The 25,814-nt window shown below is 31.6% G+C and overlaps 3 protein-coding genes across 5 annotated transcripts; 2 read left to right on the top strand and 1 right to left on the bottom strand.

The window, feature by feature from the left end:
- Positions 1–2,874, bottom strand: LOC123213035. The gene is made up of 3 exons (XM_044632358.1): positions 2,136–2,874; positions 1,354–1,701; positions 1–1,267 (listed from the first exon to the last, which is right to left on the bottom strand). The coding sequence occupies exons 1-3, from the start codon at positions 2,592–2,594 to the stop codon at positions 674–676; spliced, it is 1,401 nt and encodes a 466-aa protein (XP_044488293.1). The 5' UTR covers positions 2,595–2,874; the 3' UTR covers positions 1–673.
- Positions 2,875–16,488: 13,614 nt separating this feature from the next.
- On the top strand, positions 16,489–23,563 carry LOC123214030. 3 transcript variants are annotated; one of them, XM_044633716.1, is made up of 11 exons: positions 16,489–16,647; positions 16,929–16,995; positions 17,305–17,558; positions 18,451–18,979; positions 19,116–19,769; positions 20,141–20,581; positions 21,588–21,782; positions 22,115–22,171; positions 22,777–22,839; positions 22,999–23,097; positions 23,373–23,563. In XM_044633716.1, exons 1-10 carry the CDS (start codon positions 16,616–16,618, stop codon positions 23,083–23,085), a joined length of 2,379 nt encoding a protein of 792 aa, XP_044489651.1. In that variant the 5' UTR covers positions 16,489–16,615; the 3' UTR covers positions 23,086–23,097; positions 23,373–23,563. The 3 variants fall into 3 exon arrangements, with proteins under 3 accessions (XP_044489651.1, XP_044489650.1, XP_044489652.1); XM_044633715.1 differs by lacking the exon at positions 23,373–23,563 and having other exon boundaries at positions 22,999–23,287; XM_044633717.1 differs by lacking the exons at positions 16,929–16,995; positions 23,373–23,563 and having other exon boundaries at positions 16,509–16,647; positions 22,999–23,287.
- Positions 23,564–24,059: 496 nt separating this feature from the next.
- Positions 24,060–24,767, top strand: LOC123214031 (snakin-1-like). Its single transcript, XM_044633718.1, has 2 exons — positions 24,060–24,320; positions 24,404–24,767. The coding sequence occupies exons 1-2, from the start codon at positions 24,239–24,241 to the stop codon at positions 24,586–24,588; spliced, it is 267 nt and encodes an 88-aa protein (XP_044489653.1). The 5' UTR covers positions 24,060–24,238; the 3' UTR covers positions 24,589–24,767.
- The last annotated feature ends 1,047 nt before the right edge of the window (positions 24,768–25,814 follow it).

Below are 25,814 nucleotides of genomic sequence, written 5' to 3'. Positions count from 1 at the left end.
AGAAGAAACGTTGATCATTATATTCATTTCAAGATCATCCAGTGGAACAATGTCACTTTGTTTACATCACGTCAACAGCGAAGTGAACAAACGTCAAACAAGAAAAGAAAATTATATCTTCTCTTTTACCTTGCCCACTTTCCCTCTACATATCCAGCAAAAAACCCTATTCTTTCCCAAACCCAAAAACAACTACGTCAATCAAACAACCACACGAAGAGAAACAAACCCATAAAAGATAAGAAGAATTAATAGACAAGACAAATTTTACTCGAGAAATTTTCCCAGCCAGTAACAGTTTTCCTTTCCACTGCCACTGCGTATCAATTTAGCAAGAGGATTAGTAGAACATAAAGGTCAATGGTTCTGCCATACCACGGCTTCACCACTACCCTCTTTTTAGCATTAGAAGGTAAACAAAAAATTCACCTCCATTCGCACCAACCCTAGATGGAAAACTGAGCTCCAAATCCGTAGTAGGCCACAAGATAACCTGTGAATGATGATTACACTCTATTTACAGATTAACAGAGGCATATTCAGAAGTCCAAAAATCTTACTTAACTTCTACTCTGTAACTTCTAATGGATCGGTTAGTAGATTAACAACAGCTACCAATATAAACAATTTCCCTGATTTGATCCTACCCTTTGTTATACTTCCATCTTCCATATCATGTTACTATCATGTCCTTTTCCAATGCGGCAACTTTAGCTCGATGTGCAGCTAACCCGATTGCACTCTTTCCTCTTTCATCCTGAGGCAGCTCACAGGCTTCACTGATGGACCCTGACCTAAGGTCAGCTGGGGGGATAAAACAATCTATTGACAAACCTGGAACGTTAAATGCAACCTCCTCAATAGTCCAGGCTTCTTCCATCTTTGTTTTAGTATGGCTCATTGCAACTTCTCCAAATCTAAAAAGTGTCACCACAGAATGGCCAGAATGTGCAATCATAATCCCTTCAACTGGTCTGTAATCATCAAGGAATGAATTTATTGTGGTCTCCCAGTAAACTGCATCACCACCATTTAATTGGATGCGGGTAAGATGGGAATCCTCCATGTGAACAAGAAGTCCAGTCTTTTGACTGAAATAACCGAACAACACATGTCGAATGATCTCTGCAGGACCTTCACTCCTGGCCTTCAGAGTCTGAGGATCTGCACAGAGCTTGAGAATGAAGCAATCCTCACCATTGATCCTTTTCTCTCCGATACACTTAGCATCAGCAAACATACTAGCTGTTGTTGTTGGATCAAGACCCTGAAACAGATAAACCAATTAAGCACATAACGAACATAACATAAATTAATTGCTCAAATCTTGATAATCAAGACATTAAATTTCACCTGTAGAGCACGCCGCAAGGGTCTAACAGGCCCTTTAGCAGTGTGAGCACCAAGCCAAGGAGTGTGCCTCCAAACGAGCTTGCCATTGCAGCCAGCATGGACCTTACTACCTCCCACAGCAAGTTCAACATACCACATGTCCGGATTCATCTGCCAGAGCACGAATCCACCAGACTCAGTACATCTAGAGGTGTTCCGATTCTTAACAGTTCGAGTAGCAGTTTCAAACTCTGAGGCTACCATTCTAACCTTCCCCATGGCATAAGCATTACGAATAGAGTTTTGTAGCTTCTGCCCACCAGAGGCCGCCGTGTACTGCTGCAATATGTACTGAGCCGACGAAGTTTCCTACAGCACCACCATAAACAAAGAGTAAAAAGTCACTTCTAGCAAAATTTAGAGTGGTGTTCACTAAATTACAGAGTGAATAAAATTAGAAAAAAAAAGTTCATTTCACATGCAATTTCTGTCTTCTCCTAGCTAACGATACCGTATCGCTTGTCTTGTCCTAAAGCACATGAAGATACACTAATAGGAACTACCTTTATTTAAAATCCGACAAAAACATTAAAGTTATTTTGTTGGAATTTTCTTCTATTTTCTGTCTAACCAAACAGAGAAACAAACTCGTTAACAATAACTCCGTAGATCAATCAAACCGCAAAAAGTATCCATCATAGATCAAATTTAAAAAAATAAAATAAAACCACGAATTTACTTTTATTTTTAAAAATTGAAAATGACAAAAAGAAATTTAAAACAGAGAGAGAAAAGGAGCTAACAATGGGAGTGTCTTTGATGCTCAAGTGAGGTAAAGGGTCACTGTTGCTAACGTGCACCGGGGCCAATGGTGCACCCATAACACCAAGCAACAGCCTAAGATCAGACCTCTTATAAGCCATCGCAGTAACAGATGGCGTCCTCGACAACTGTCCCTTAACCCACTGCCCCAAACCCGACCCGACCCTCTTAGAATCACCAACTTCCCCACCATCCGGATCCGGGCCTTCCATTAAAGGCTCCAGAGCCTCCCCCACCACGGGCCTCAGACTCCCGGATCTCGAAATTAACTGCTCCGCATTCGCCATGTAGTGGTGCGACGAACTCTGGGATTTCCTCCTCCGAAGCAGCGACGACATGGCTCGGGCGGGGCTGGCTGACCGCGACCGAGACCGAGAGGGGGAAAGCCCGCGAACAACCTCGTCTTTGAGAGCAGAGAAGAAGCTTTGTTTCTTCTCCATGTGGTTTGTTTCCAAGTTTTGTGGTAAAGAGTGAATGGAAGGAAAAGAGGATAAATAATACTTGAATGTGAGAAGGGTAAGGATACGTGTTGGGCTATGGTTCAGCGTTAGTTCTTCATGGAGAGAAAGATAGTGTGAAGAGTTTGTTCTGCTTTGGAGAATGAGAGTTTCAGAGAGTGTGTTAAGTAACAAGTATGAACGGGCGTTTGTTTAGAGAGAAAAGAACATTTTATTATACCGGGAGAGAAAGAGTGTGCTGTGGGGAGAAACTAATTTTTGACTAAATTAGTAAAAGGAGAAAGACGGTGTGAAAGATAAATATAATTGAATATTTTATAATATACGGTGTCGTATTAATATATAAAAAATATATATATAGGAGACTTACTTCATACATGTGTTTTCTTTAGTTAAATTTTACAATGACAATATAAACCAAGTATCTGCTTTTTTAACTTATTAAATGAAAATAAATCATATTTTAAATATTAAATAAGATTTTAGAAATTTAATTAATTCCCCAGGGGTGGGAGGCATTTATTCCGTTTAACGTCGGAAAAGTCATTTATTTCTATCAAACGTTACATTTTTTTTTTTATAATAAAATCCAATTAAAAGGAAAAAAAGAAAATTGACCTAAGATCGAGTCAGCGAAATATTATCGATTCAACAGCCTTCCGGAGAAAAAGCTGCACATAAAACCGACGTGATACATCAAGCCCCGAGAGCGCGTCACAATTTACGGACCCAACAGGGAATAGTGCCGTTCAATTGGGCTTTTCACATCGTGACAGCAGCACCTCTGATGTGAAAGTCCACATTTCTGCCACGTGATTGGAGGATGTCCACCACTGCCTTTACTCGCGCGTGGGATTAAATCTCTCGCATAAATATCCTTTAAAAATAGGTAAATAATCATCTGCTGGCTGGCTGGCTCTGTTTGTGGCGGAACAGGTGTTAGTTAATCAATTTTGGTAATTTTGGTTTGCCCAATGGTAAACGCTCTGCTGGCCACGTGGTAAGAACTTAGGGAGAGTACAGATATTACCAACTCGTGGGTGAAGTTTACCTTAAATTTGATATCTCGTATTACATAAATTATATTTAATTCAAGAATTTAAGGAGTAATCAAAATTTTTAAAAAAATATATGAAAATATTAAACAAAATTCTAGTTCAATTTTCAATTATAATTCTTTCTATTTTACTGTTTAAATATTACCTCCTTCAAGCCAGGTAGCATGCTTTCCAAAATTCCAAGTGAAGTTTTGACATGAAAAAGAAAAAAAAAATCTGGGTAAGGTGCATGAAATCACAAATTTAATGGGACAAACAGCTATCCAAGTTATTATTTTTTAAGGTTGTAAAACCGTAAGTAATGTTGGTTCATTTCATGAGCATGAGGCCCATTGCAGTTAATAAATCAAAATATTTATTTTAAAAATTTGTTATTATGTTGTATATGAAACTTTCGAACTAATGGTTATAAAAGTTGGATCTGAACCAAGTTTATTTAAGTTTAAGTTTGAGTTTGATTCGAATAAGTTTAATTCAAACGAGTTCGAGTATGAAATTTTAATATTTTTAAACTTAAACTCGAGTTTTAAAAATATTTAGTTTGTAAAACTCATAAATTTGAAAATTTTAATTTAAAATAAAGTCATTTTAACCAATAATATATATATTAAAATGATATTATTTTAATATCAAATTCAAACCAAACTTGAGCTTAACCCTTTTAAAATGAGTTAAACCCAAACACCTTTGAAACAAACCAAAACTCCAATTTAACTCTATACAAAACAAGTTAATCTCAAATTTAGATAAATTCAACTCAAATCTAATCCTAATGATAACACCTTTATTTCAACTTTCAAATAAGCAAATATTATATTATTTATCATGAGTCTTGTTCTCGTATAAGATTACTTAACTTTTTAATAACACCAAATCATTCAATATAAGATATGTAAATACGAAAGTTAATATAATAAACAAATAATATTACACATGTGGTGGTGTATTTATTCTATTGTTACATAAATAATCAGATTTTCTTGTTTCATAATTAGGCATTAGCTGAATGGCTTTCAGGGAGAATGCGTTTTTTCAATCAAACCATATCAAAATGATGAATTATTATTTTTAAAATAAAAAAGCAATAAATTCTTACATTTCATCAATTTTTTTAAGTCAATTCTGTTATTTGTGGGGTAAAATAAAAAAAATTAAAAATACCCTTATAATAATATTATATAATAAAAATTATGTATATAAAATAATTTTACTAATTTATCTATATATATATATAATTGTTTACTTTTTATCCTATTTTAAAATTGAATAAATAAGTTATTAATTACAACACCATTAACAATATCAAGTGTTATTGTAGACTACAACACTATTACCATAAACAACACTATCGACACCATTTATTACTATTGATAACTTCATCACTATTAATAATACTAAGGGTAGATTCAAAATAAGTTTTATTTGAACGAATCAAAATTCGAGTTTGATGTATATGAATTCAAATCTAAATCTAAATTAAAATATATTTGTAAACTAATCATGAGCCCAAACCAGAGATCAAGCTAAAATATATTTAAAAAAAAAATTAAACTATACTACATAAGCCACAAGTGAATAAAATTTGAGTGAATGAGTTCAGCAAGTCTGAACTAAATTCAATTTGTTTACATGAACATCAGTTAAACACAAATTTCTAATATATGCAACGAATCGAACACAAGCTAAGTTGAGCCCAAATCGAGTCCTATTGAAAATGAACCGAAAACAAGTTTTACTCTGTTTGATTTAGTTCAATTTAAATTTATCCTTGTCATCATCACTCTCTGTTATCATTGACAAAGAATGGTAATGATTCAAGGGTTATGTGGATTAGCACTAATCGAATCTGATCAAGCGATGTTGTGTGCTTGATATCATTTATTGGTTAGAGATTAAGATCAAATCATTAATTTTTTCTGCTAATGGCTCCTTGAACATTCAAGTGAGTTGATTAAATCTCAGGTGCATGGAAAGAGAAATAGGGGCAATAAAGATGGTACGATAACGAGAGGTGAGAAAAAGAAGTAGGTCAAACGACTATTTCCCACCCAAGGTATGCTGTAATGACAAGTTTCCCCCCTTTAACTATGGAAATACCAAACACCCACCCATGACCAGTTAAAAGTAACGGGGTTAAGGGTAAAATTGTCATTTTCTCTATAATATTAAAAAATAAACTAAAATATAATTTCCTTTTGCCCCCCTAAAGTTTGAAAACAAAAATTTCCCCCCAGCCTAAGTTTAAGAAAATGGTAGTTTCACCCTAGGGTTTGGTTTTGAAATCTCCGGCGACCTCTCCGGCTCCGTTGCCGACGGCTTCTCCCTCCCGAAGAATCCTCTCCTTCCGGTGATCGGTTTCCTCCCATTTGGAGGCCCGATCGTCGCCGAAAAAGCGGTGAGAGACGAAGAACTTCGTCGGGGAAGACGATCGTCTTCCCAGATGAAGACGACGGCTTCGTCTTCGTCTGGGAAGACGAAGAACTTCGTCTTCCCCGACGAAGTTCTTCGTCTCCCACAGCTTTTCCGACGACGATCGGGCCTCCAAATGGGAGAAAACCGATCACCGGAAGGAGAGGATTCTTCGGGAGGGAGAAGCCGTCGGCAACGGAGCCAGAGAAGTCGCCGGAGATTTCAAAACCAAACCCTAGGGTGAAACTGCCATTTTCTTAAACTTAGGCTGGGGGGAAATTTTTGTTTTCAAACTTTAGGGGGGCAAAAGGAGATAAAATTTTCAGGCGTTAGGGTTCTGTTAAATTTAACTGGCCATGGGTGGGTGTTTGGTATTTCCATAGTTAAAGGGGGGAAACTTGTCATTACAGCATACCTTGGGTGGGAAATAGTCGTTTGGCCAAAGAAGTATCGAGAAAGAAGGATCAGTGAAAAGGTCAGGTTGAATTCCAACTTTAATAGCGATAATTTATTATTTAAATAATCATTAATTGTTATCATAATATGACATTATTATTGGAAGGCCATCATCACTTTGACTACATAAAATCATCAACCGTTTGTTTCCTAATAAATAAATATTAGGCAAATGATTATTTTTTATTCAAGTTTTATTTTAATCATAAAATTTTTTTTAAGATAAATAAAAAATTTAAATATTTATTTATTTTTAAATTAATATTAAATTTTTAACTAAATATAAAGATAAAATTATTATTTAATAATATTATTAAAAAATATATAATTTTTTTATTTAGATTTTAAGAATTAATATTCAATTTTTATGTTAAACTTTGAAAAGTGACTTTTTCTTCTCAAATCCCTCATTTTTTCTTCATTCATCCCTTTGGCTATTTGCGATCGATGCGGTTAATTGTTGGATGACAATCATCATCCCTAGATGACTTCATTTTGTTTCTTCGCCATTGGTTGGCCGTTCACCAAAAAAAGTAATTGAATTTTAGAAGGGGAAAATAAATTTTTTAAAATTTAATTTAAGAAAAATATATTAGTTTTTTAAATTAAAAGAGAAAAATAAAATATAATTTTAAATATATCCTAATAAATTAAAATCTAAATAAAAATATTTATTTATAATAAATATATATTTACCATTTCACTAAAATTTGAATGAAAAATTACCCTTTTTCCTGAATGTAAGTACAAATTGCACTCACATTAATTTATATCATTATTGGAACAAAATTTCAAAGGGAAAATGCGGAGCATTGAAAAGAGCTGCGAAAAGTGGGGCCTACTTGAATATAAAAGAAGAATAATAGTAGGGAGGAGAAAAAGAAGAATATTGAGGGAACTTCATTTTGACCAATTAGATGCCCTCTGCTTGCATCGCATTGCATTGCATGACAGTTCAAATCCTCGACTCTGTGCTGTCCCCGATCATTATTATTGGCTCATTCACCACTTCCAAGTGTTCACGTGGGCCCAATCATTCTAGATTTTCTCTCCCAGCTAAAAGGATAAAGTAAAATAATTATTATATATTCTAAATTGAAGTATAAGTTTGGTTTCATAAAATTAGTTCCAACGAGAAAAGAGTTTGAAGATTAAAAATAATATTTTTTATTTATTATGTTATTATACCATAAATAAATATATATTTATAATATATTATTATATAATTAAATATTATTTTAATATTAATTTAAAATTATTTTTATTAATAATACATTATTATTAATGATACTCATTTCCAAAATAATAAAATTATATGTTTTTATTTTAAATATATATTTAAAATAAAAACATATAAAGTTGATTTACCATATTATTTCTAATAATTTCACTCATCAACTCTTCTTTTATTTTCACTTTTACCATTTTTTTTTTTTATAAATTATATTGATTCCATTTATGAGTTTAGAATAAAATGAATAATGACTGTGATAACTAATGTTTCTAAATTTGATTTATAAATTTTTAAACTTATAAAATTATTAAACTATCATGTTTGGGATTAAGGCTAGATTTGAGCTGAATCAAACTTTAACTTGATTCGATTTACATATAATTGAACTTAAGTTCGAATTCAAACTCATCAAGCTCGAGTTTGGCTCAAACTCAATTCGAGCTCGAGCTTTAATTGACTTGTTATTAAAATGATATCGTTTTAATATATATTGGTCAAAATAATGTCATTTTATATTAAAATTTTAGCTAACTAGCTTGACAAGCTAAACATTTTAAAGCTCAAGCTCAAGTTCAAAAACGTTGAAATCTAAGCTCGAGCGTTCTTCAGTTTAGCTCATTTTAAGCTTATTCGAATCGAACTCGAATGAGTTCACTTCGAATCTAACTTTATTTGGGATTTTGGTGGTTTTGTGTTTAGTAGACAATTTTGGTGCTCTTAGGTTTGGGTGACAGTTTTTGTGAGCTTAGGCTTTAACGGACGAAGGTTTTTATAGGTTTAAATAGTGACAGTTGTTGTGGTAAGAATTTAAAACTTGAATTATAAGGATTAAATTATAAATTTTCAAATTTATAAAATGATAAAAATATATTATGTTTATGATTCTTATAGGTTTGAGTTTGGATTTAGGTGGGTGATATTATAGTATATTTAAACTTGGATAGGTGGTGTTTGTGGCCGAGGTTTCAAACTTAACTTTTATGAATTGAAATACGAGTTTTCAAATTTGTAAAGGACTATAATAGTTAAAATTGTTCAAGCACTTTCATGAAAAGGTTATTCTTTTTAAATTTTTTTCAAAATTTGTGGACAATAAAATTATCATGTTATCACTATATTAATGTAATTCTTTTAATGGAATTAAGTTTTTATTGAGAATAATAATAATTTATATATTTAATAGATTTTTTTTTTAAGTCCAAATCTTGGATGGGAAAAAATCAATCACTCCATTTAACATGTGATTATTTTAAAAAAGGAAGAGGAAAAGCATCATTTGACAATTATACACAAACAATAACCCATACCTACGTGACATTTTTTTGAGGGCCAAAGTACAATTTCCCACCCAAGGAATGCTGTGATCCCAAATTTTTCCCCTTTAACTTTTACAATTTTAAATATCCATTATGATTAGTTAAAATTAACAGTAATAAGGATAAAATCGTTATTTTATCTATAATATTCAAAATAAACTAAAATATAATCTTTTTTTGTCTCTCTAAATTTTAAAAATTAAAAATTTTTCCCAGCTTAAGTTTTAAAAAATAACAGTTTTCTTAAGGTTTTGTTTTCAAATCTCTGGTGTCATCTCTGATTCCATCGCTAAAGAATTTCTCTGACAAAGTTCTTCGTCTTTCATACTCTTTTGATATCGATCAGACGTCTAAATAGATGAAGAATGAATGTCAAAGAGAGAGGTCACTGGTAATGGAGCTGGTGATGATATCGGAGATCTAGAAACGAAATCCTATGGGAAAACTATTATTTTTTAAAATTTCGGTTGAAGGAAATTTTTAGTTTTTAAAGTTTAGAAAGATAAAAACAGATAAAATTTTAAGTTGTTAGAGTTTTGTTAATTTTAGCTGTTTATAGATTGATTTTTAATATTGATATTTAATATTTTTAAAATTAAGGGGGGAGGAATTGGGGATGCAATATATCTTGGGTGAGGAATAGTGCTTTGGCCATTTTTGAGTATCAATGTGTCACTTCATGAGGTGACATAACAAGATTTCGCTTTCAATTTCTCTTCAATACTCTGGTTCCCACTTATTAATGTCACCTTTTTCTTCATATTATTGGAATTATTTATTCTACCCCATGAGAATGCTGCATTTTTCACAAATAAAAAAAAATTGATTCCATGAAAAAGACAATTACATATTGAAAGCAAAATTATTTATTTTTTATTCACCATAACTCCGAATGTCTTATCGATAAACCATCATTAAGCCATATTTTCAAATATTTTAGGGAAATAATATGATATTTGACGTGACACTCTTAAATATTATTTATATGTTGAAAAATGAAGACGACAGCATATTGAAAACATGAAATTAGTAGGGTTTAGAGTTGAAAAATGAAGGAAAAGAGAAGAAAACCAGTTAGTGGATAAGCATGTGAACGGCCAAAAGTTGCCGCGTTTTGGGTACGCGTTGTTACTTTATTTTGATGCATACAGCTATTTTCCCACCATACTCACTTGGTCGGTCTTCCTCTTCATGCTGACAAAAACCTAACCACTTTTTCTATAATTAATTTTATCTTAAATGCAATTAGTCAGTAATTAGTAAGTAATTAATAACTTACTATAAAATATATTGCACACTAACCTGATAAAACGGGTGGGGTACGTGTATAACCCGTGAATAATCCGTTTTCGTGTAATTCACAAATAATCTATTTAAAAATGGATATAAATTTTAGATTTTTAAATTCATAGCTGTATGTAATGCATTTTTGTAAGCGGATTGAGTATATCTACAGGTACCCACGAGTCATCTGTTTTTACTTCCCATTCATTTTCCTTTTTCTTTTCAATATCAAATTTACAACACACCTAATACAAATTTTACGTATTTTCTCTTTTTTTATATGAAATAAACTCAAATTCATGTTAAAATTTAAGAATTTATTATATTGAAAACAAATTTAAAGAATATAAACATTAAATACTTTGTTATAAATATTTATTTCGTGTTCAATACTAAAATTTTTTAAATCTATAAAAAACATTTTTATAATTTAACCAATACAAAATAAATATATTAAAATATTAAAAATAAAAAAAAATAAAATTAATGGGTGACCCATATCTGTAGAGTTGAGTACAAATTTTAAGAATTATTATCTGTATAACTTAATCTATACCTATATTAACCTAGCTGACGCCTGGCTCGGCCCCCCCTTTGTAATGCATGTGATGGGTTTATAGCTAAGGAATTTGCACGTACCATTATCCGAATAATTGTACGTGTATCATCCTATTATTGGAATTTTATAATGTTACAAAACTTTATGCAAGACTATACATGCTGGCAATAGTGATCTATACAACTACACCCCACTGATTATGTGAAAAATTGTACTAACAAAATTAAACAGGAAGGCCAGCTGAGAAGCCTTACAAGAATGAATCCTAAAATCCTGACTCTGGTCAAAAGAAGCCATGTGGTGCTGTCCTCAAGAAAGTAGTTTGAAGGTGTACCAATGGTACTACAAAGTCAACAAAAAAAGTAAAAAAAAAAAAAAAAAAAGCATATATAAGTTCATGTCTCTACAGCATCTAAACTCAAACCATCGTGTTTGTCAAAAGAATTTGGTTGTTTTTTCAATCGTATTTTGGACTATAGTCTACTTTATTATTGGGATTCAAATTAAATCACACGTTACCCTTAGGCCACGGTATAGTTATTTTAACTTTATATGTTTTGATTTGATTATTCATATTGTTTCTAACATTTAATATTTTTAATCTCTTTATTAAATCATATAAACAATATTATAAATATATATTTATATGTGTTATAATGTTATTAAATGTTATTTTATTTTTAATTTAAAATTATTTAATCATATGATGATACATATGAATGTATATATACTTGTGTACCCAAAACTACCATGTCTATATTTGTTTTCTCATTCTTACAAAAAAATATCAAATTCTTTTTTGAATTTAAGAAATTAATAAAATTAGATGTATTTATTTTGAGTACATAAATAAATATATATTTGATATGTGTCATCAAGTGACTAAATAATTTTGAATTAAGGATAAAATAACATTCAGTCGTATAATAACATATCAAAATACGTACATATTTGTATATTTAAAATACATAAAGATAATATGCTCTTAAGAAATAAAAAATAATACATCAATATATTTAAAATTCTGCAAAATTTCAATTCAAGATTCTGATTTATGGTATTTGATCTACCCAAATATAAATATTATTGTTAAGATGACAAATATATGCTAATCCTTTTATTATTGCATATTTTTACTCCCTAAAGATCTGCTGCAACAAACACAACCTTACAAAAAGACAAAGCCAAGCCATGGAATATTTGCAGTACAAGATAATTAATTGATTAACTTTTTAAATATTCTCATTTTACAAGAGTTAAACAAATGAAAACGAAATCAAATTTGGCTTCTTTTTGTTCTGTTATTATTTCCATTAAAAAAAAAACATATTGATATATTATTTTTTAAAGCAAAAATGTATTAAAAAGAGAAAAAAACACTCACAAATTCATAAGAAAAATCCAACCATAACATAAGCTCGTTCTGTCAAAATGTAAGATAGTTAAAAACAAATAAGGATAAAATTAATAAATACAACAACTCTTGAAATCTTATCAAAATACCTTTAAAGATAAAACTTAAAAAGATTATATTATAGATCGATATTAATACTAAATTAAGATTGTGTTACGTTAATTTCTCTAGTATATTTAAATATTGCGTAATATAATAGAAAGACTAAAAACCCCAATAAATCCTAAAATCTTTTGAAATCAGTCCTATTGATCCACTAGGTAAATTTGTTTCTTTAGTGTAAATTCAATTTGAAGGCATTGTTTTGCTATTGGTGTATGAATGTATAAATGACTTTTTAATTAATTTTTATTTAAATATTATTTTGCTTCTTTTTTAATGCATATCACAAGGTGGGGCACAAGAATTATGTGGGCCAAACCAAATTTCGTAATATTTATAAGTGGGTCCAGAGGCAGCAGACAAGGTTGTTGTTACTTGTAGACAAGGGCATCTTGATCTTACCCTGCTTTATTTTTTAGCTTCAAAAGCTAGAAAACTATATGATAGTAACGAATATTTGGTTTAGGTAATATTTTATTATTAAAATAAAAAAATTATCTTAAAAATAAATTATTTAAAAAATTATTAAGTATAAATAATTATTATATTTGATAAAATTTAAAGTATATAAATAATTGTTATGTGTGATTAAAAGTAATAAAAGAATACTATTAAATTATTTTATTTAAATACATTTGAATATAATTATTTTTAATCTTTTATATTATTTATTATATTAATTAAAAATAAATTTATTTTTATTTCAAAAGATTAATAAATTATAATAAAATCAAAATTACCTTAACAATTTTTAAATACTTAAGGTGAAAATGATAATTAGATTATCATATATATTATCTATCACATCAACATTGATAATAAAATATTACTATAATATTTTATTATTGATAAATTAAACAAAAAAATAAAAAATAAATTACTAAAATAATCTTTAAATATTGAAACCAAACCACCTTTTAATCTTTGAAAGACTTTATTATATGTGAACTATTGTGAAGTGAACATGTTCAATTCTGTAACGTATTCATGAATTATGAGCCTTAAAAAATGCAATAAAATTGATGGGCCATTTTTTATGACTTATAATGATTCAATGTATATTAAATTGGTGAGCTCCAATAATTTGCCTTCACTTTGTCCAATCAAATTTCTTTTTATCATAATATTATATGATTTAGTTACAGTAATATAATTTTTAAAATATGGGTTTATTCATTTTACCTTTATTGTCTGGAAGCAATGTTTTGTAAATTCACTCTTAAATATTCAATTAAATATTAAATTAGTATATTATTGTATTGAATATTATTTTATTTTCTTTAAAAAAAACCAAAACCTGACTGAATTATGGCCAATTTAGCCATCGATGATCTTAAGATTTGTGTTCTATCATTGGTTGATTCGTCGTCTTTTTGTCTTTCTTTAGTTAGGGTTGTCGGAGGAAGGTGAAGAGAAAGGGTTACTGAGGGTCTTTATTGGCTTTGATTGTTGGAGAAGAAGGAAAAAAATTGCAAACCTTTGTAGGAGGCAAATATAACTTTTTAAGCTTTTGGGTGAAAAGAAATTGTTAATTTTTAATATTTAGAAAGAGAGAGAAATGAAATAAAATTTAAAACTAATATATTTAATTAACTTTAACCATCTATAAATGAGTAAAAAGGTAGAAAAATAGCAATTTTTGGACTGAATAAGTCCTTTGGCCTTGTAAATACACAAAAAAAAAAAAAAAATTGTTTATGACTTGTCACTATGTTGAAGCTTTTGATTTGTAGGCACTATGTTCTTCAACTAGTAAAAAAAAAAAGAAAAAAAAGAAAAGGGATTTGGTATTATTATGTTTCTTTTCCTGACCTCATTGTGGAAAAGTCTGTGTTAATAAATCAGAAGACTTGAAGATTAAAGCCAAGCAATAGAGTCAGTGAGTCATCTTCCTCTTCCTCTTTACGCGTCCAACCCACGTGCAATGCTGATCTAATTTTGGAACCTTATACTACTGTATCTCAAAGTCATGTTTAATTTTCAAGTTTTTAAATATTAAAATAGAAATGTCTTTGATTATTTGAGAGTCGAGGAGGGGACAGGTTCATGGAAAAAGCTTGGTCACCACTGATAATGAGTTTAACTTTAATCCTTTCTTTTCAAAAGATAACAATAATAAGGAACAAGTTGAAGCTAGCTATATCAAATCTAGAATATTACGACTAAGGATCGAAAGTTATATAGATTTTTTTGGTAACGTATTACTCACTATTTTTTAGATCTGATAACTCATATTGTCTTAATTTTGATTCGAATTATATTTATTTCAAAAATATTAATTATATCACAATCTAAAACATTACCCAAAATGATTAATTCATAAAATATGTTATTTTGTGTCGAAATACCTGAGAGGGAGTTATGACACTCATTTCAACAAGCTTGGCAAAAGAGGTGGCTCAGTAGCAAGTCTGGTCATTGCAAGCAGGAGGAAAAGCTTCAGCGATTGAGATGAGCTGTCTGGTGAGGGATCTATGGAATTTAGATTGGGAAGGATATATATTAAATATTAATTTACTATTAAAAAAATAATTGGGTCGTATTCGTTTTACTTCAAGTCAACTGAACATGACCCGGACTAGAATTTATATCAAAATATTTAACCCTAATTTGGTTTTTATATGTCATATGGAAAATTGTCACCTCTATTACATTTTCTCCAAATGTTGTTCCCAGTAAGTTTTAGTCTTTGTATGGTTATTTAGCAATGTTTAAAATTTGTGTAAACCTCATGACCAAAACATAACTAATAGGGACCGTAATGTCACTAAACAGTTTTACAAAGCAAAACTTTTAGAAAAAAAATATCAGGGACTAAATTGTGCTTATCCAAAAGATCAAAGAACCAAAAGCTAAAATACGTATTTGAATTGTCATGTCTCATGCGGAGCTAAATTTTGACTTTAACATTCTTGTAATTCAAAATTTTGAAATTTTACTTTCAAAACAAAGGAACAATTAATTGTTCTCACTTTTTTCTCCTCATTTGTACACAACAAAATATTACCTCATACAACAAAGCCCACACAAGACAAGATCACAGGTTGAACTGGGCTTCAAATATGCAATCACTGCCCCTCTATTTTCGGACGAATCCATAATTTTCATAAATTACAAGAAACTGATTTTTATCTCCTTACTAATTAAATACATAATTTTATATATATTCATATGTGTTATCATATAGTTTGATATTATTTTATTATTAATTTAAAATCATTTAATTATATAATAATATATAAATATGTATACATTTGTTATCATATTATTGAATGTTAATTTATCATTAATTCAAAATCACTCAAATAACACTACATAATATGATATCATTAATTTCCCCATGCCAACAAAGATTAATATTAAAGTGTTCATACAAAGACTCGTGTGTAAAGTGATACCGTGATAGGTTATTAATATTGGGTGAATTATTATAAAAGGTCAATCTAACAAGCCCAGGCTTAGAACCAGGCTGAACAGAACTTTGACCCAGAGCCCATGCCAAAGACGGCCTAGGGGAAAGGCTTGGGTCAGGCCTAAGACCATACACACACATATACATAATGTATGCCCAAACAAACTTGATCTAACGGTATAGTGCATTTTCACACCATTGCAAAAATGTATAGCCAAATAAAATTGTTTGGCTTGATGTGATTTGCTTACTTTGAAACTATTACAGCAACTAGATTATGAATAATATTATAAATAGATATATATTTATGTGTGTTATTATATAATTGAGTATTAATTTATTTTAATTTAAAATCTTTAAATTAATTATGACATATATTAAGTACTTACTTAAAATAAATATCCATAATTTTATTTTATTTTTGTTAAATATACATAATTTTACCGGTAACTAATATCATAAATAGTTAATTAATGGCTAAGATTTTAATATTAAAATAGAAAACAGTATAATTTTGTGCTTGGCAACCTAATTTTCTCAACCAATAACAGGCATCTACTCTCAGTCTCGCCAGCATCTATCTGTACACTGACGCCACACTTTACACGTACAAATTACACGTGTACATAAACAGGCGTTTCTCCTCATGCCCATTATTCATTCATCCGTCCATCATTCCGTCTGTCCATTCATCCACCATTGCTCACAAGGAATTCAGAACCACCTAATATCGCCGATTATGTTTCGGAGTTTCTTAACATGGCCATAGCTATTCAGACCTTGGAAGAAAGGTTCTAATTTCATCTCTTGTTTCTTCCGCTTTCTATGTTTTCTGGAAATTTCTTTTGAGCTTACATAATGGTTTAGATGGTTTAATTCACAATTTTTATTATTTCTTACCGATTTTAAGGTTTAGACGACTGGTAATTAAGAATTTTGGAACCTGGGTTGTCAATGAGGGGAGTGCTAGGGGTCTGTTTGGCAACTGGGTTACTGTACTCCAGTGATGGTTAAGGTTTTGCATGCTTGAGTTTTTATAGTTGTCTAATTTTTTTAATGGGTTTGGTTTCAGGTATATTGATTCCTGCAGTAGACTTGATGTATTACCAAATCCTGCAATTTTGTCTGGTCTCTTCAAGGTCTGTATTGATTATGGTTTGGGCCGTTTGAATGTTATTGTATATCATTAGTTATTTATTAGTGGCACATTTAATGATGTTTGGACTGGTATCATTTCTTGAAGATTATTATCATAGAGGGGAGCTATTTTATTTTTTATCAATACTTCATATCCATGTCGATTGTTTAGTGGTATGCTGAATATTTATATCTCCCAATAAGGCATAATTTCCCTTTATTAATTCATTAATGAATTTCTGCCGGGAAGTTGTTACTTTGTATGCTACTTTCTCTTTTATGGTTTATTTAATCGAATTTTTGTGGTTCAGGCCGATGTTAGAAAGAATCGGCGGGAATCATGTACCCTGGAGATTCTATTGGAATACTTGAAGGACATTGATTTCAACCCACTTCTTGAATTGTGCCTTGAGATTATTGAGTCTGAGATTGAGGCTGTAGACATACGTGGTGGCTCAGCATGTGTGTTGAATGGAGAATATGCTTTGGCACTGATGCGTACTATTGGTCAAAGGCTTCGATCAGTTGATCTTCAGGATACATCATTTGGAAAGGAGTTCTTGCGGTATATACTGGTGTTTATTATGCGTTTATTTGAAAAAAATTCTAACTACATCTGTTTGTTGTGCATTGTTGTTGAGTAAATCATTATTTATTAAATGAAATTACATGAAGAATGACCTATTACTTATTGCATCCACTGCTACTGAGGAGTTTTGACGAGAATTCAAACATACAACCTCACAACTCATGATGTCCTTGGCACCAACTATTTAATTTCAGCTTCTTTTGCTTAATATAGTACAAGTTTAGCACTGGTAAACATCTGAGAGTGTTATTTGAGAGCTTCTTGATCAATCATTGGAGTTTCATATGCAAAACTTCAGACATTTTGAATCATATTAGATATGTTTTCATTGACTTAAAAAAACAGCTATAAGATTCATTTCCAATCAATGCTGGGGCCTTAAACTCCTAATGGGCAGACTTTTTAAGCCAAATAGTAGCGACTTACTGTGTATCCATGTCTATACCATCATGTAGTTATATTATTTGAGAAGTTCCATTGATGTTTTTTTTCTGTCACTTAATTGTTTTGAATGGTTACAGACATTTAAATGTTCACATTTATCTGCCATGTGGCTAGCTAATGTTGAATGATTACAGTTACTGCAGAAACCTTCATAAAAAATGAAGCTGCCATAAAGTAGTTAAATTTTTAAACCAAGCTTACTTCTGATGTTGTAGCTTCTGCTTTCTATTGTACATGCATATATTTGATTTTGGTTGGACTAGAATTTCCTTTGATTGCTCTACTTATCATCTTATGTGTTCTGCAACATCTATTGTTGTTGCATATTTTGCCGGATTAAATAGTTTATGTCAAAAAATCTTTTTAATCTTCATAATTCTTATTGAAAATATCTTATCATTAATTTGAGGTTTTTCAATATCAGGGATCTTGCTCAGAGAGGTTTGACATGCCAAATTTTAGACTTCAGGACCTCGCATTTTCGAAAGCTGAACATGATGGGCGAGTTCATGCGATTACACACTCTCAATCTTGACTATAGTAATTCACTCTCTAGTTTCAAAGAAGATTGTTTTACTTGTATGCCCAATCTGAGGTGCCTTTCAATGTGTGAGACAAGAGTGTCAAATCTCTGGATGACTGTGGCAGCACTTTCTAAACTCCCTTCTCTGGTGGATCTTCGGTTCCAAAATTGGTTCTGTTGCAATGATTCTACTCATTCTTCTGGATCAACCGATCGAGATGACAAAACTGATTTCTTTCATCTGAGCTGTAGTTCATCAATTAGAGCTTTCAGTAATGTACTTATAAACCCTGATTCTCAAATTGTGATAGAGGATTCATCAGATGATAGTGAAATGGATTTCTCAAGTCAGCAGCGTTTATATGATTACGAGGACCTATTCTCAAATGTAGCTCCTCGAATGGATGTAGAGATTGGTCCTTGGAATGAGGTAAAATAATTTTCTCTTTGCTTTTGAATCCCGCCTTCCATTTTAAGCACTTGTGCTATAGTATGTGTTGATATTTTTACATATATCACTTAACATTACAATTCTTTGATATTTTGGGTTTGAATTGGCCTTGCAGGTTTCTCTTGAGACATTGTTGAATAAAAGAGAAGAAGTCTCTGCTGGTTTTCTGACAAGGCATGTTTCAGGTGTTTCATTGAAGTACAAATCTTGTAATGCTTCACCGATATGCTTTGAGAAGCATTACAGGGATTTCATGATAGCTTTATTACCACAGTTGAAATTTCTGGATAACTTATCCATCAGGAAGATTGACCGGGAAACAGCTAGTGTTATGTTTTCACAGAACTTTGAGTACCTGCCATTCAAAAGGAAGCATAAAGAGAGTATTGTTAGTATCTTGCAGAGACGCGAAATAAAAGCTAGTAACTCTCATGTTAGGACTTCTAAGCAAAAGCCATCATATACTTTAGGAACATCTCAATGTTCCTATACCAGGTCCCTTTGTGCTGCCAAAGTTGGATCTTCTGCCTGGCCTTTTGTGCATACACTTTCCATTTCGAGCAATGATATTGGAGATGAAAATACGTTTTTTCGTCCCAGGCAGTTTGAGTACCATCCATCTATTCCTCACCTTATGGTCTTTGGAACCTTAGATGGTGAAATAGTTGTCGTCAACCATGAAGTTGAGAAGATCATTAGTTATATTCCATCATTTGGGGATATGAATAGTGTGCTTGGACTTTGTTGGCTCAAGAATTATCCTTCCAAGGTATAAGTATTGTTAAAACTATTCAAAGGGATTAATTTACAATGGCTTTCTCATCCTAATCGTAAATATCCTTATCCATGACATTTTTCTACCATAATGATCTTTAGAGTGTTTAGTCATTCCCCTACACACCTCAACATATTACTGACTGAAAATTATTGAAAAAGTATGAATATCTGGTATTGTGTTATTAGTGACTATAAACATTGTAACAGTCTGTAAGAAGTATTGTTTTTCAAACAAAACTGCACACTATATTTTTCTTGCTTTACTTTAAATAGTGATTAGTTTTCTGAGTATTTTGTTCTTTATTATTAATTTCTAATGACATTGAAATTTCTGACTCTCTCTCTCTTTGTGGCATCTCCCAGCTCATAGCTGGTTCAGATAATGGCTCATTAAAGCTGTATGATATTAAGAATATGCCACCAAAAGTTGCAGATGCCCATTACAGTGCTGGCACTGTGAGCTTTGATGAATTTGACCAATTGACATCTGTTCACGTTAACTCTATGGATGAACTATTTCTTGCTAGTGGATATTCAAAAAATATAGCGCTCTATGACATCACTAGTGGAAGACGCTTGCAGGTTTTCACAGATATGCATCAAGAGCATATCAATGTTGTCAAGTTTTCAAACCATTCCCCATCAATATTTGCTACATCTTCATTTGACCAGGATGTCAAGTTGTGGGACTTGAGGCAGAAACCCATACAGCCTTGCTACACTGCTTCAAGCTCAAAAGGAAATGTGATGGTTTGCTTTTCTCCAGATGATCATTATCTTCTTGTTTCAGCTGTTGACAATGAGGTAACTTTTCAACTTGTTGACTGTATGAGTGGAATTGTGAATGTGTTCCATGTGCTTTATTGCCAACTCATTTTGGGGGCTGTGTTTAGATTTTAATATCTAGGATGTCTACTCCTTGCAATAATTGGTCCTGACAGTGTTTTTGCATCTGATTGATCATGAAATTGGATTAATCTTCTTACAAATTATTGCCCATTGATTTCAATAACTAAAACAAAAGCTTGTTCCCTGTGAAATTCTTTTTTGGATTTTTTTTTTTTTTTTGTGCATCTCAAATTTAGATTTGAATATTTATTGTTATTTCATTGGGGATTAGTTGTACTTATTGTGCTGAATTCTCACTCAATGATATTAATAAATCACATGAACTAAAAGCTTAAGTTGATATGTAAGCCTAACAATAATTTGTAAGCACTAACGCTTCCTTCACATAAAAGTAATGATGATTAGGCACTATCACAATCACAATCACAATAAGTGGTATCAAATGCAAACATAACTGTTCATATTTTATTTAAAACAACAGGGAGTCCCAAATATGGAACCACTTTGGCAACTTGGTTTGATACTACTATATGAAAAAACTATTTGACCTAAGAGCTTACATTGATAGCAAAAGGCCCAGCTATAGTTTTTTAGATTTAACAAATGATACTGGGTTTTGAGATACAAATTACAAGAAGATACTTGTCCAGAAAAGGTTCTTGTGCAAGTACAGTTTTAAAAATTTTTGGAACACTTTTCTTACGTCTTGGAGAGTGGAATACATAATGCTATGCCATCTAAAGGGTAATTGCTGTAAAAATGCACTTGTGGCATTGTGTCCTCATCACTAATTTTTATAGTCTTGGGCTTCTTTGGACATGTAGCTAACCTTAACGTTCATTAACTCTTTCATTTTGGGCAGCTCATACTTGATTCTTTTATTTTGATGTGATGAAAATGTGAATGCTATTGTTCAGTTAATATGTCAAAATTTTTAAGTTAGACATATTGCTATTTTCAGGTTAGGCAGCTTCTGGCTGTTGATGGGAGGGTCCACATGAATTTTGAGATAGCTTCTACTGGAAGCTCCCAGAATTATACTCGTTCCTATTACCTGAATGGAAGGGACTATATTGTTAGTGGGAGTTGTGATGAACATGTAGTTCGCATTTGTTGTGCTCAAACTGGGAGGCGTCTCAGGGATATATCTCTGGAGGTGCAGTTATCTTCTAATTTACATATAATATTTTCAACTCTGACATTTTGTGATGTATGAAGCATTGTTTTGTGGTTGAATATAAATGTGCATAGCTGTATTCGAATCTTTATATATAAAATGTTTCTTTGCTTGCTTGTTGCCATTTTTTATAGCCTGGAAATCACTGCTGTGGTGGTGCAGCTTCTCCTTACCACCTATATGCATATTGTCTGTCCTTGTCATGGATAAGTTAACATTGACTGACAATTTTCCAGCTCCTTATTTAGAATTTGTTATTACAATTGTTTATTAGTTGGAGGAGAAATTAAATTGGTTCTGTTCTTATGCAGGGAAAAGCCCCAGGGACTTCCATGTTTGTGCAATCTTTGAGGGGTGATCCTTTTAGGGTAAGCAATGTAATTTGTTACAGATACACGGTATTTTTGATAACTTTGAGAGCTAGAATTAGGGAAAGAGCTTCAAATTCTTACTATTTTCATGTTTCAAGCATAATATATACATTTTGGACAGTTCCGGGAATGATATTTTCATTTCTTCATTATCTTATCTGGATCTACATTTAGCAAGTGCAAGTCAAATCCTATTTGTCTGTGCTTCATGCAATGAATAAGACATTCATAGATGAGGTGAAAAATTTATGCGTGTGATTTATCTGTTGAAGTACTGATGAAATTTTGTAAAATCCTTTATTTTTTCAGATTGCTTTGTTTCATTTTGTGTTATCGACTTAACAATGGTCACTTTTATTTCAATTTATTGACAAATGTTTTGAACCGAAGTAAAAGTGAGCTGAGTCGGTTTTTTAACACACTACTGAAGTATTTAACATGTGCAGTAGTAGGTAAATCATTAGAACTCAACCCATGTATCTGGACTATTTCAGCTTTTCATGTTATAAAGCATTTTCACTGGTGTCTATGCATGCATGATTTTTCTTGTGCTGTTAAAAGCCTGGATTTTTTTTGGATATTTCTAAATATCTTGCTTCCAGGATTTCAACATGAGCATCTTAGCTGCGTATACGCGTCCAAGTTCAAAGTCTGAAATTGTCAAGGTATACATGCTTTGCTTGTTGCTTTGAGCTCATTTTCTTTCTTTAATATCTTAAAAAAGAAATCAATAAACAAAGAAAGAGAGAGTGGGAGTTTGTGGGAGAAGGAACATTAACAGAAACAGAATATTAGTATAAAACTTAAAAGTTCCAACTTTGTAGGTGAATTTGCTGGCTTCAACAGACTATTATTCAAAGGAAGAATCTCATGATCGGCTTGCTCGCCCGTCAAAAAGAATGGGAGGTTGATATAAATTCAAAGTAACCATCTATTTTCTTCCATCTTCTTTAGTTGAAAAAGGGTAGCTCATCTTGGTTATTTCCAGTACTATAGGTATACCCGTAATGTTTAATGTATCTGTTGTGTAAATTCAAGTTCCCATATAATTTAATGGGAAACCTATTCTTCAAAAGGAAGGGCGTACCATTATAATGGCTGATTATTGCATAATTTTCATCTTCATTCTAACCAACTTATGCTAAAATACCCCTTTATGTGCAATTTAAATTAATGTTGTCCTATAACCACTTCACAGGGTGCCCTGAAAGAAGGTTAATATCTGGACCAGGTTTGTGAGCTTGATTCCAGAAAATTTCAATGTAGTGTTTGCAAAGTAGGTGAAACCTTAGTAATCAGCCAAAACAGATATATGAAACCCCAACTCTTTATTCACTCAAGTTGTAAACGTATATTTTACTTTAGTGTAAAATAGAACCTTGGATTCCATCTGTGTGCCGGCATGGGATGCTACTTCTATTAGTTGATGTTTTTGTTTGGACGCCAAAACAGTACGATAATAACACAAGACGTCAGGTACGGAATTAAAAGGCTGTGTGGTTACATGAGTTGTTTTTCAATAACACTGGCAGAAATGCTCTGAAGCCTCCCACCAACACTTCTGTCACAATCAGACAAACCATCTAACCAAAAGCTGCTGAAACAGCGTGGACTCCACAGCCCCACCGCCAGCTACCCTTTCTGTAACTTTCTTAAATATCAACCCAACACACAACATGTCACAATTAATTATTATTTGCTAGATCATTATATTATTTATTGTATTTTTTTTGACACATTTATGAGATCTTATCAAGTATATAATCCTAGTATTATTGATCATGGTAGTCAACCAATTTCATGGTAATCCTATAAATTATTTAATTATTTATTTATTAGATTAAAAATGCAAGATGGAGACCTTAGATGACCAAAACCTCAAAATTCGAGAGAAGCTCCAGCTGTGTCCATGCTGCCTTAACATTTACTACTTTATTTATTATTACCCACTCTCCATTTTTTATTACCTCAACTCCCTACTATAAATTTGCCCACCGATCCTCTTCTTCACTGCCCACTACTCTCTTTTCTCTGATTCTTAAAGTTTTTGTCTTGTGACAAAAAATGAAGCTTTTCTTTGCAACTCTCCTACTCTGTTCTCTTCTCCTCAGCTCTTCTTTCTTGGAGCCCGCCTTGGCTGGTTCATGTAAGTGTTCATGATACATGTACAGATCTCAGCATTAGGTTAGATTGTTGTTACTTATGGTGGGCATTTTTGTTTGTGTGCAGCATTCTGTGATAACAAATGTTCGACGAGGTGCCAGAAAGCAGGGGTGAAGGACAGGTGCTTGAAGTACTGCGGAATTTGCTGTAAAGAGTGCAAGTGTGTTCCTTCTGGTACTTACGGAAACAAGCATGAGTGCCCTTGCTACAGGGACAAACGTAACTCCAAGAACAAGCCCAAGTGCCCTTGATCTGCTTCATCATTCTGAAGGAGGCTAAATATGGTTTATAAAATTACTTGAGTGTACTTTTAGTTATTATGGAATATGGGTCATTTTTACTTGATGTTACAGCTTTGTCTGTTACTCTCCATGTACCCCTAGACCATTTAAAATAAATAAATAAGTTATTAATATGGCTTTGAAGCCGATGGGCGGTGTTGTCTAGAGTAGTGTCTAAATTAAAATAATGCTGGTGCTTTCATAAATATGGGAAGAAAGGGAGCCGACTTTGCAACAATAAAATTAAATGCGCTGATTTTTGTGTTATATAAGTGATATATTTTTATGAATATTGTGAGTAAATTGACACTCCATTTTCAATTTTGATTCTTTAGAGCATCAAGCAGCATAAATTATTTATTATATTTGATAAGATTTCTCGTTATTAATTAAAATAATCAATTTTAAGTTTTGTCTAATTAAACTATGTTCTCAAATATTAGAATTTAATAAGACTTTGGTATTGGCCATTAAGTAATATAGATAAACAAAAAAGAAAAGATTTTTAATATTATTTGATCCTATAATTAAAATGTCTGCATACGCATTATAGTTATTGGCCAGCGTTATAAAGCATATCTTAAAAAATGATGTATAGTTGTATACAAGAGATAATGTACTTTTGAATCACTTTTTCATTGTATTCTTCTCTTTTGGTAATCATTTATATTTATATGGCTTAGAAAAAACTTATATTCAAATAAAATAATTAGGGAATTCTTGATTGAAATATGAATGTATAAACTTAATTATTTTTAATTAAAATAAAAAAAATATTTACAATAACAAAGATATCCTGATTGAGAAAAAGACTATAATTATTTATATTTGTCATAAGAGATAATAAGAAAATCTTTCTCGAAAAATATTTACATATTTAAGTGAAATTAGGTAATGCTTTTACAATTTGGTTTTATTATGCAAGTGATATTAATATATAGAGAAGTAATGGGGTTAAGGGAAACGCAAATGCATGAGGAATCTTTCGGGACTTGGGGCAAATGGCTAGTGAGGCATGTGCTTGGGCTCGCCAATTTAAGAATTCTTTATTGGGATGGGATGAATAACGAATAAGTTGCCACCGCCCAGCACCGCCAAACCACTCCGCTAACAAGGCTCACCTGAGGAGAGCGTAGAGATCGGTTTCGTATTGTATTGACTTGTGTTGTTTATGTGCAACTCTTTGCGGCGTTTAC

Source organism: Mangifera indica, chromosome 4 (genome assembly GCF_011075055.1).
Source record: "Mangifera indica cultivar Alphonso chromosome 4, CATAS_Mindica_2.1, whole genome shotgun sequence".
NCBI lineage: Eukaryota > Viridiplantae > Streptophyta > Magnoliopsida > Sapindales > Anacardiaceae > Mangifera > Mangifera indica.
Note: the sequence above shows the minus strand (reverse complement) of the source record. Positions and strands in the feature narration are given on the sequence as shown.

Excerpts from the sequence above, each read along its gene's own strand:
- LOC123213035 (XM_044632358.1), bottom strand. The coding sequence starts at position 2,594 with ATGGAGAAGAAACAAAGCTTCTTCTCTGCTCTCAAAGACGAGGTTGTT. Across the intron at positions 1,702-2,135 it reads GCATCAAAGACACTCCCATT|GAAACTTCGTCGGCTCAGTA; the intron begins GTTAGCTCCTTT and ends GTGGTGCTGTAG. Across the intron at positions 1,268-1,353 it reads CCTTGCGGCGTGCTCTACAG|GGTCTTGATCCAACAACAAC; the intron begins GTGAAATTTAAT and ends TATCTGTTTCAG.
- LOC123214030 (XM_044633716.1), top strand. The coding sequence starts at position 16,616 with ATGGCCATAGCTATTCAGACCTTGGAAGAAAG. Across the intron at positions 19,770-20,140 it reads TCAAGAATTATCCTTCCAAG|CTCATAGCTGGTTCAGATAA; the intron begins GTATAAGTATTG and ends GGCATCTCCCAG. Across the intron at positions 21,783-22,114 it reads TCAGGGATATATCTCTGGAG|GGAAAAGCCCCAGGGACTTC; the intron begins GTGCAGTTATCT and ends GTTCTTATGCAG.
- LOC123214031 (XM_044633718.1), top strand. The coding sequence starts at position 24,239 with ATGAAGCTTTTCTTTGCAACTCTCCTACTCTGTTCTCTTCTCCTCAGC. Across the intron at positions 24,321-24,403 it reads GCCCGCCTTGGCTGGTTCAT|CATTCTGTGATAACAAATGT; the intron begins GTAAGTGTTCAT and ends GTTTGTGTGCAG.